General features: G+C 36.4%; 1 protein-coding gene across 1 annotated transcript; it reads right to left on the reverse strand.

The window, feature by feature from the left end:
• Positions 1-9,386: 9,386 nt before the first annotated feature.
• Positions 9,387-11,364, reverse strand: LOC125859052 (uncharacterized). Its single transcript, XM_049538793.1, has 4 exons — positions 11,124-11,364; positions 10,743-10,963; positions 10,422-10,655; positions 9,387-9,455 (listed from the first exon to the last, which is right to left on the reverse strand). Exons 1-4 carry the CDS (start codon positions 11,362-11,364, stop codon positions 9,387-9,389), a joined length of 765 nt encoding a protein of 254 aa, XP_049394750.1.
• Between the last annotated feature and the right edge of the window lie 305 nt (positions 11,365-11,669).

Genomic DNA, 11,669 nt, shown 5'->3' on the forward strand with positions numbered 1-11,669 from the left:
AGCAGCAATAAAATATGCCATATATGGAAAGATTTTAAAACAGTAGATGATAACTCATATTGTATGTAAAAATACAATAATAACTCTTATTTGAGAGATTCTCTAACCGACAACGATCATTATAAGCTATGTGATGATACAACGTCTCTTTACGCTGCCAGAACTGTCCTGTACCTTGCCGGAGTATAGGACATCGTCAGGTAAGTGGATCCACTAAGATATGATTAAAAGAAATTAGGAATCATCTAAAAAGTATAACCCTTTACTCATGTTGGCATACATGGTTTATGAGGACTTTGAGTTGTCTTAACTCGTCCCTATATCGGTGCTCAATACTACTCCTAATAATACAACTCATTCCCATATGTTTAAGAACATTTGCTCATCCTCATACTTTGAGATTATTACTCAAAATGTTCTCTTAAAAGAGATTATGGACAAAAACTCCTCATGGACTCATTTGGAAATAAAAGTTTCCTTTCGTGTTAAATGTAAAAGTATATACTCTTGGTAATACTTAGTTCCCTTATAATCATTTTTAAAAATGAAACTCAACTCTCCTCATCCTCATACTCATTTACTCAAGTCTTTAAACAAATTATAAATAATTGTAAAGACTTTTCAAAATAGGGTTCATGCCGAATTATGGGCGTGAACGACTCAATTCAAGGGTTTCAATAAACATATATAGAACTTAATACTCAGAACTCAATAACTCCAGAACTTAAGGACTCAATGACAGTACTCATCTCAAGACTACTCGACTCATAGGGTTCATGCGAAATTATGGGCATGAACGATTCAACTCAAGCACCTCCATGTAAATCATACATAAATCCCATAATTAGAAAATATAGTTTCAAAAAGGATTAGGAACTCAACACTCAAAAACTCATAACTCAAAGATACTACTCATCCCAAGAACACTTAATTCATAGAGTTCATGTGGAATTATGGACATGAACGACTCGACTCAAGGGTCTCAATGACAATATAGAACTCATGTGTACAATTCTTCTCACCCTCATACTTACTTCCTCAAAACTTAGCTTAAAGATATAATTTATTTCAAAGGAATTAAAAATTTGACTCAAAAGAACTTCTTGGACTTTCCTCTTAACTCTACCATGAATTTGGAATGTGAATTCAAGAGTTATGATTTGGATAAAGTATCCCTCAATTATTAAACAAGGTTTAGATATTTAGGAGTAATAAGAGAGCGAATATATAATTTGAGAAGGTAATGGCGCGACGCGGCGATAGCATTTTATTTTTGGTCTTCAAAATATTTTTGAGGGAGGGGACTCTACATCCTATCCATGATGCGGAGAGGGGGTGATCGATTTGATGCTTAAAATCTTGAGTGCCTCCATGACGCGGGCCTGGGTGTAATTATTTGCCCGATCTTTTCTTCCTTTCCCAAACTCAACTCAACTCATACCCATAGCAGTTTCATTGCCAATAAAAAAATCAACTATTTTGCAAAGCACTCACCTCAAGGATTGAAAGACCTCCATTATCAATTAAACTCAAGAAATCAATAAAAATTTAAATATTGACAATCTCATGGATGAATTCAAAATTGGAAATTCATTATTGGCGTGCAGGTGAACAAACTCAAGACTATAAAAACTTACATACCTGGAAGAACAATCTTCTTGATGAAACTTGAAGGAAAATATTGAAAGATAGACCCTAGCCTTAGTGTTTCTTGAATTTCTTGAGTGTAGAAATTTAGGAGTGAAAGAGAGGGTTTAATTATAAAACTGATTTGTCTACACATTTAGGATAATTTAGATAACTTCCTAAGGGTTTTTAGGACTAAAATATCCTTAATAAATAAATAAAATAATCTGGAAGTCGGAATAATTTTCTAGCGGGCAGTGAGGTCCGTATTAGCTTCGTAACGCGGAGACATTGCGGACTTGCTGCTAGGCTCACACGTCTTTAGTAAACCAGTAATAATTTTTTGCCAATAGCTGTGATTGAGGCAAAATTTGTGGCGTTGGAAACAGGACTCAAAGATCTTCGATTTGATGCATCATTGGCCACCTAAATAATTATGTGCTAAAAGTTATGGTCGGTTGAAAGTTGACCCAAAACTTAAAGGAACTTATAGATGACTTGAATTAATTTTCTCTTCAGTTCTTTTTAGAACTCGAGGTGCTACATCTAGCGACCTTGACACTTAAAAAAATTTAAATTTCTCGATAAAATCTTACTCATAACAAGGAATTGTTTCAGTCTTAGCTCAAAAATTTTTGGGGTGTTACATTATCTCCCCATTGGGATCATTCATCCTCGAATTACAACTGGACTGGGTATTGAACGGGGTTACTCTTACTATCTCTTCTGAACTGATTCATAGCAAGAGTTGGGACTTCCTATAGCACCTAAGTCAAGAATGATGTTGCTGTAAACATAGTCACGCTTTCTCTGAAGTTACCTTATCTGAAACAAAGGAAGTCTGGTCATGAAGTAAGAATAGGAATACCTTGCCTGGGGTAATGTGACTGCTAGCTGTTAAGCTTAGCAACACTCCTCAACTACGCTCTTCTTTCCTTATTGTCATACCTCATTGGCTGCAACCCATAGCTCCCACAAGGGTACATGACTTCTCTTACCAAGGTTTGAGTGTAACAACACACTCTTACTACATTCAAGCTTAACCCAAATTCTAGGGTTCGGGTTCTATACCTCTTTATAGGGAATCTCCTCCCAAGAATATCTTTACCACCACATTTAATCAGCATTGGGCTCATATAAAGAACCATCTAATGTTTAACAACACCAACTTTAAGCTTTTTACTCTAAAAACTCCATGAACTGATCCTACTAACCAGCTCCTTAAGAAGTTCTCATTCTCTCATCATCTCTGCCATACCAACTAGAATTTTCTGCATTACTACTCGAAACCAACTAAGGGCTCTCATTTAACTATTTCTCATGGTAAAACCTCATCCTCCTCTTCCTCCACATTTATAACCTTATATTGTATTATCACACCATCATTATCATGATAAGGACATTAATCTTCTTCTTGTAACATCACTCCACTACTAAAAGGACCTCTGAAAAGATAACTTCCTTACTCTTTTGAACTCATTACTCTTTTCTTCTCAACACTTGACTTGATTTCTCATTTTATCATCTCCCCCTTAGGTCTAAAGCTGACTCTTAAAATCCATGGACCTATTCCATCATCTCCAAATTGGTCTACATCCCCATTTACTCTAACACCCCGGATAATTTTTTCTCATGACTACTGAACTCTCCATAAGCGGGTACTAAGACCTCTTTCAAAGATAAGCCTGTTGCTCTCTTCTCATTGGCTCTTAAGGCTGCTTCATCTAACTCTTTAGGAAAATTACACTTGGACCAACCTATCCCGTATTGGCAGCTCAATTATACAATCTAGGCACACATAGAATCATAACCTCAATTGGGACCTCGTCTAGCGGCATACCATCTCGGGTGTATCTCTTACTACTCTTGCTTCATTTCTCTCCTCTATGGGTGATAATACCACACTTTCATTTCAAGGTACCACTTTGATCTCCTCACCTATTTCATGTCAAACCTACTAGATCAGATCTCAAAACTAACACCATCACCCTTATGTTTCCGTCTTTTGATCATGATACTCATCTCAAATTCAAGCTTAGTGTCTAGTACTAAACACGGATATCAATATGATTGCTCACACCTTATACTACTTGCGGCTACTAGAAAAGTCAAGAAACACTGACCCACTAAGATCTCATGACAAGTAGGAAATCTTTAGCTCTCCGTATACCTACCTAAAGATTACCTTCACCTTCCATTTCACAACTTAAGTACTATTTACTCACTTACTGCGCATTACCTCTCCAATAGTTGTATCATCTTTTGAATATGATAGGGTCCCCCCTTCAAAATTCATAAGCTTAGATTGGGTCTATCACCTCATGAATACTCTGCTCTCTAATCCACACATATATTTAGTCTTCTTTAACATGATGGCACATCGACATCAACTCTAATCTAGTTAAAAGTATACTCTCTCTTATTCTGACTAGTAACTATTCCTTTTCCCTTTATCAAGAAATCTCTACAACATTATTATTCCTTATTCTACTTATAAAAGGAACTCATCATTTATAACTAATTAGGTGCATGATTGCAATAACATAAGCCACCCATCACTATCCTTGTTTAATGGTTTGTAGGTTCATCGGTGTGAGTCGCGACACATCTATGAGCTAGAGGCTATAGGACGTTAGAAAGTTACACTTCTTTCATATTCTTAAACTCGTGCATTAGAGTTTAGTTTTATAGATGTTATTTTCCTAACCCTTCTATTGTGTTTATTGTATATGAGTATTAGGGCTAACCAAAGAAGGATGGAAGAAGAGATAGGGAATGAGGGAGTTCCTCCACAAGGTCTTCAAGGTGACCAAATACCTTAAGAGAATCAAGTTCCGGTGGATCCCCCGACCATGACCAATGAAGAAATTAGGGCGGGTTTTCTAACTATAGCTCAAGCCATGATGACACAAGCTAATCGAGATGTGGGGCCTAGGGTGAATGCTAATTAGAGTACCATGGCCTCAAGGTTGAGAGACTTTGTGAGGATGAATCCTCCGATATTTCTTGGTTCTAGAGTGGGAGAGGATCCCCAAGAATTCTTGGATGAGGTATATAAGATAGTCAATGCTATGGGGGTATCTTCTAGGGAGAAAGCGGAGTTGGCTTCCTATCAATTGAAAGAGGTGGCCCAAGTGTTGTTCACTCAATGGAAAAGCATTAGGCCTTTAGAAGCGGGTCTACTAGAATGGGAGGAGTTTAAGGGAGCTTTCTTTGGTAGGTACTTTCCCCTTGAGAAGAGAAAGTGTAAGGTTGAGGAGTTTATCAATCTTAAGCAAGGTAGCACGAGTGTGGAAGAGTACTCCTTGAAAGTTACTCTCTTGTCTAAGTATTCTCCATCCTTGGTGTCTAACCCTAGGGATGAGATGTGTAGGTGTGTGATGGGTATATCCGACCTAGTTGAGGAAGAGTGTCGTACGGTGATGCTCCATAATGATGTGGACATTTCTAGACTTATGGTGTATGCTCAATCTATTGAGGAGTCAAAACATAAGAGGAAGGGTAGGGAGTTGAAAAAGGGTAGGTCTGATGAGCAAGGTCAACCTAGATTCAAGAAGAGAGCTCCTAACCAAGATTCTTCAAGTGCTCCTAAGGCCAATGAGGAGAAAGGTGGTGGATCTTAATTTTCTAAACCTCATTGCACCACTTGTGGGAAGAGGCATCATGGGAAGTGCCATGCCGGTACTAGTGGGTGCTATGGCTGTCAAAAGCATGATCACTAAGTGAGAAATTGTCCTACTCTTACGGCTAGAGGAAGGGAGGCCAAACAAGCTTCTTATGTTGGTCCGGATCCTAATGCTCCAAAGATGAACCGTTTCTATGCTCTTGAAGCTAACAAGGACAAATGAGCTAATCCGGATGTAGGTACGGGAACGTTTTAGTCCTTTTGTTGTTGTTCCCATTATCCTTAGTTGGGTTTACCCTTAAGTGGGGAATGGTATGTTGAATAGTAGGTTGTGGTGAGTTTTGGTATTCTTATGTCTTTCCTTCTACTCTTATTAAAACTTGAGACCAAGAGTTCCTAGTAGCTTGTTTTATGTTTTGAAGTCTTGTGTGAATATGAGTTTCCATGGTCTCCTTATGATATGCATGTTTTGATGAAGTCTATGTTCATATGAGAAAATGAGTTTTCATGTATCTTTGTTCCTCATATTAATATGCATCTATAAGGAGTTGCTTAAATACTTCACGAGTTGACTTGTTGAGCATGCTTAAATGTGTTCTTGAAAGGAGTTGATTAAATTGCCTTATGATGTTGTAATGAGCATGATGTGAATGGGAGAAGGAAGTTCCTCCAATTAAATGAGAAATGTGAAATTGATGCATAATGAGTTTGTGGATGTAGTTCCTACCTTCTTGTTTGCGTTAGGCCTTTTTTGATGTGGAGTTGATATTTCCTCCTATGTTTATGCATTTATATTGATGTGTCATGATTGTGAACTGCTAGTCTTGAGTCTTTACCCTTTAAAGTGTCATTCGAAGAAGAATGTTCCTAAGTGGAGGATAATGTAATGACCCTAAAAATGAATAAGTGAAACTAGAGCCTATGGACTTTTTGTTGGGTTTGTAGTGAGGTTTCATGTTGTGTAATGTTGTCCCGAGCCTTGTTTGATGGAGTTTAGTGAGTCAATGTCAAGGTAGGTGATAGACTCTGTAGTGCAAAGATCCTTTTTTAATGTTGGTTAAGGGTTGGACGGGAAAGTGCCAAGTCAAGGGGGCAAGGCCTAAGCCAAAGGCCAAGGCTGCCCAACCTTCGCTAACCACTGTCCCAAGTCCAGTGACAATTTCACAGTCTGTGGCCTTGACCACGGTCCGTAGAAGTGGCCGTGAAGGTCACTTGGTGGCAAGGCAAGCAAGGCAATTTGGCCAAGCCAGTGCCACAAGACCAGGGGCCACTTCACGGCCAGTGGTCATGACCACGGTCCGTAGAAGTGGTCGTGAAGATGAATTGGCAATGTGGAGGTTTAGCAAGGCCAAGGGAGCTAATGCCTAGAGGACCACGGGCCATGGTCCCCTTTCACGGTCCGTAGAAGTGGACTTGGTCCCTGACGGGGCTGCCCAAGTGAGGGGTTTTTAAATAATTTTGTTTTAATGTTTTATTATGTGGAGTTGATTTTAATTGGTTTATATCATAAATATAAATAGTTTCAAGTCTTAAAACATTTAATTTACTCCTTTATTCAAAACACCCAAATCAAAACTCCAAAGTTCTTCCTCTCTCAATATTTCTCTCTCTAATTCAAGGAAGTAGAAGAAGTGAAAGCTAGGGTTTGGATTCAAAGAATTTTTATTCAGCACCAGCCGAGATATTATATGACGAAATCAAACCTATTATACAAGTGATAAAAATTGGATTGACAAGAGAAATGATAATACCAGAAAAGATAGAAAAACAAGAGGAAATACAAAAGATCGAGATACCAGGATTCTATGCAAGAAAAAGAGTTATTGGGATAGCTACAATATTAAATGAATTATCAACTAATTATTTAAGTGGAAATTCAGTATGGAGTTATTACGCCAAAGAACAAACCATGATATATTCAAACTCTAGAGAAACCAGAGAAGCAGATATGGAAGAAATACGTCAGTTGATATTAAGTCTACTAAAACCTGAACAACAACCAACTACAAGAGCTATACGACGAAGTTTTATTTCACCAGAGATAATGGTAAATTATTGTAGAACTATTGGACAAAAATATCCAGACCATCAATGCTCAAAATGCTATGGTGAAGATAATGTAATTCCAGCTGTCAACCTAGAATAAAGAAAATCGGCAACAAAATAAAAAGCAAAAAGAAAAGTTCTTTGTCTTATTATAAAAGCAAAGTTAGTGGAAGACTTTATGTAAAGTAATAAGTAACGTGTATATTATTAGAAATGTAAAGTAACTATAGTAGAGTTACTTATAGTTGTATATATAGTAGAGCCAGAAGGCAACATAAGGCAAGACTTTCTCGACGGAAAGCAAAGCCTTTTGTATACAAAATATTCTCTCAATAAAAATATAAATTTCAAGCTAGGCTATGGATCAAAATATTGCAGATGCAGATACTACACAGGTACATATATTCATGATTATGCATAGCTAAAACTATTAATTCCTGAATATCATAGTATTGATAAAATAAGTTTATATTAGTTATTATATACTAGAATTATTACCAACATCTGTTCAAGTTTGTTAACATGAGGAAAACAGGAAAAACTTCCAGACTATGCCATCCTAATGTTGAAACCATAGGCATGAGAAGCCATGAGGGGAGTAAACAAAGTTGAGGCGCTGTTAGGAAGAAAATACCTTTGAAAGTACGATGTCAATAGTGACAGGAAAACATGGTTGAAAATAATCTAGTTTATAGTAATCTAATATGAATAATATTCATCAAAATTATGATATAAGGGAATTGTATTAAAGTTGTTATGTCTTATTTACATGATGAAATGATATTAACATATAAAATATTAATCCTGTATATACTTAAAAATATAGAAGTCATAGATCTAAGAAGGATAATATGGGAAAAGCTATTTGAAGAAGAAGAAGAAGAATTAATGAACCAAATATGGTATGAAATAGATGAGAAAGATAGTATATATGATGAAACCTTAGAATTTACTAGTGATTTAGAAATTCAATATTCTGATTAATGATAAATCAAGAATAGTTATGATATTAGCAACAAACTATAATAGATATTACTTTATTAAATAATTTAATAAAAGAAAACATAGAAATATTCCAACAAACTCACGACATACAATATATAGAATATATATTGGAAAACATAAAAGAAATTATAAGACTAATACCTTTAGAAAAAATGTATTATGAATGAATTAACCTATAAAATAGGGACCACCCCCAATTTGGTATCATCTTCCTTAAGGCTTTCAAAATCTCCATCATCAATGGCTAGCTTCAAGCATCATCGCGAACAGCCCCTATGATATAAACAACTATCGCTAAGCATATAGCTTAATGGTGTACAAACTATAGGTTTGGAGCCCTTAAATTCACCAAGTTATCATTCTCAAGTCAAGGGCAACACGATCGAAACAAAACCAGTAAATCAAGTAAACAATATACAAGGAGTATCAAGTTCAATTTATAAAGGTCTAAATGTCAAGAATGCTAATAGCACAACATTTCAAGAGATTCAATAACAAGACTCACCCAATATATACATCATGTCGTCACACCAATCACGAGCAGGTATCAAGAAGGGTCAAACCCAATAATCAAGAGAACCAAGAATCATATTAAAAAATGGCATCCTAGTTCGTACTTAAAATGGACAACTTCCATTCTTAAGACGAACAAAAAATCAAGAGTCAAGATGGCAACTGATCCGAACCAAGAGGCATGCCAAGAGTGACAAAGTCACAGCCACAAGAAGGACAAGGTCCCAACAAAACTGCTAAGTGGGCGAGTTACATAAACATCTTTAATGTATTAAAGAATACCAATACAACAATGCAAAGTGACAAGAGGTAACTAAGGTACCAAGATAAATTTCAGATATACCAAAAGGTAAAAAAAGTACAAGTATAAGTTTATACACAAACCTCAGTTCTTTAGCACAAAAACAGTCCAACAAAACTCCACGAGTCAAACTGTAGACTTAGTAGCGTATCAAAGTCTTCAACTTGTACACGAGGATATACAACCTTAAAAAAATGAATTCAATAACTTATTTAGTTTCTAGCAGCTCAATAATGATGACGTAAAATAGGGTTATCATCACAAGTTAGCCTAGCCTGTACAAATACGACTATGCTCCCAAACAGTAAATTCTGGCCATCCTAGTGCATCATGTCGCAACTAAGATTTCAAATGGCAAACGGCAAAACTGGACTGTATACTCTCATGAAAGATGTAGGTACCTCTCTTATTGTTGCAAACAACCAAGAATCACCGTAAAATGTATTTTGGATATAAAGATATATTCAAAACACTAACAGTAGTCCATACAGGATTTCAAACTTCAGAATCTGGACATAACTTGTCCTATGATACGTCCCATATTTTGAATCCATAACAACTAAATTAGAGTTTAACATAAACATAAGAGTTGTACATATACGAATTATCTTTCTAAATCATATTTATTCACAGTAAACAAAGATCTATAGACCAAGATATGCTTAAACTACTAAACGCTACCCAACTCAAAAACAGTTTTACCACTTACCAAAGAGAAGAGTGTAACTCGATTTTCAGCCGAAAGGACCAAGATTTTCTCTTGTGATCTTGAAGAACAACAGGTTAGATAATGTTCTAAGGGACTTATACTTCAGGTGAGACGAATTTCCTAAGAGGAGGTGTCAAAATACAGTAACACAAGAGGTGCTTATCATATACACAGCTGTCCATAAAAGTTGGCTGCCCAAATACTTGTGTGCTGCCCAAATGCATACGTATATACCTATATATATATATATCCTTCACCTTATTTTAAAGCTAAACATATTTCTAATTAAAAATTACGCAAATACCCCCATACAATACATTAAATTATGATGTCAATTATTTCAAGCAAGGTTGCAAATATAACATTATTTCAAGTTCCCAAAATGAGAATTAAACATATTGTAATAATTAAGCAGTGATTTATCGACATGCGACTCTTGTTAGGATTTTTGGGGTGTTACAACTCTCTCCCCTTTAAAGAAGTTTCATCTCAAAATTTACCATACATTAGTCCCGGAACAAGTGCGGATACTGGGTTCTCATGTCTTTTTCTCTTTCCCACATAGCTTCTTATCCAGAATGGTTCCTCCAAAGTACCTTTACTAAGGGAATTCTCTTGTTTCTAAGTTGCTTTACTTCTCGAGCTTGAATTAGAATAGGTTCTTCATTAAACGTCAAGTCAGGATTAACCTCAATAGATTCGACTGGAAGAACATGAGATAGATCAGCACGATATCTTCTAAGCATAGAAACGTGGAAGACATTGTGGATCTTGTCTAACTCAGGTGGCACAGACAATTTATATGTAACTGGTCCAACTCTTTCAAGTATCTCATAAGGTCCAATAAATCGGGGACTAAGCTTTCCTTTCTGGCCAAATCTCATAATGATTTTCCGTGGAGACACCTTTAAAAATACTTTATCTCCAACTTGATATTCAATGTCACGCCTTTTAAGATCAGCGTACGACTTTTGTCTATCCGAAGAAATCTTTAGACGATCTTTGATAATTTTTACCTTGTCCTCTGTTTGTTGCACAATTTCAGGACCAACAAAATTTCTTTCACCAACTTTACTCCAACAAAGAGGGGTCCCTGTATAAGGCTTCATAGGGAGGAATTCCAATACTCGATTGGTAACTGTTATTGTAAGCAAATTCAATCAGAGCCAAGTGTTTGTCCCAACTATCCTCAAACTCCATAATGCTAGCTCGAAGCATATCCTCCAAAATTTGTATCACTCTTTCCGACTGGCCGTCTGTTTGAGGATGGAACGAAGTGCTAAATTTCAACTTAGTACCCAAAACTTCCTGCAAGCTGCCCCAAAATCTAGATGTAAACGTTACGTCTCGATCAGATACAATAGATACACGTATCCCATATAGTCTTACAATCTCATTAATGTACAATTCGGCTAAACGCTCAAGTGAGTAATCCATCCTGATTGCTAAGAAGTGAGCACTCTTGGTTAGCCTGTCCACAATAACCCATATTGCATCATGGTTCCTTTGAGTGCGAGGAAGTCCTGAAATAAAGTCCATTGTTATTCTCTCTCATTTCCATCCCGGCATCGACAAGGGCTGTAGTAAACCAACTGGGACTTGATGTTCTGCCTTTACTTGTTGACAAACCAAACATTTAGAGATGAATTTCGCAATGTCTCTCTTCATACCATTCCACCAATAATTTTCTTTGATGGTCTGGTACATCTTTGTACCTCTAGGATGCATTGCATATGATGCATTATGTGCTTCATTCAATATTTCTCTCCTCAATTTGTCATCATTAGGGACGCATAACCTGTTTTGATAAAATAAGCCACCATCTTTCGTAAATGTAAAATCAA

Source organism: Solanum stenotomum, chromosome 3 (assembly GCF_019186545.1).
Source record: "Solanum stenotomum isolate F172 chromosome 3, ASM1918654v1, whole genome shotgun sequence".
Classification (NCBI taxonomy): Eukaryota; Viridiplantae; Streptophyta; class Magnoliopsida; order Solanales; family Solanaceae; genus Solanum; species Solanum stenotomum.

Bases quoted from the DNA above. Each gene is read 5' to 3' on its own strand.
- LOC125859052 (XM_049538793.1), bottom strand. From the start codon at position 11,364: ATGGACTTTATTTCAGGACTTCCTCGCACTCAAAGGAACCATGATGCA. The intron at 10,656-10,742 runs GTATTTTTAAAG...GGACCTTATGAG, and splicing joins AATATCAAGTTGGAGATAAA to ATACTTGAAAGAGTTGGACC. The intron at 9,456-10,421 runs GTACTTTGGAGG...TTGAAATCTTAG, and splicing joins AGAGAATTCCCTTAGTAAAG to TTGCGACATGATGCACTAGG.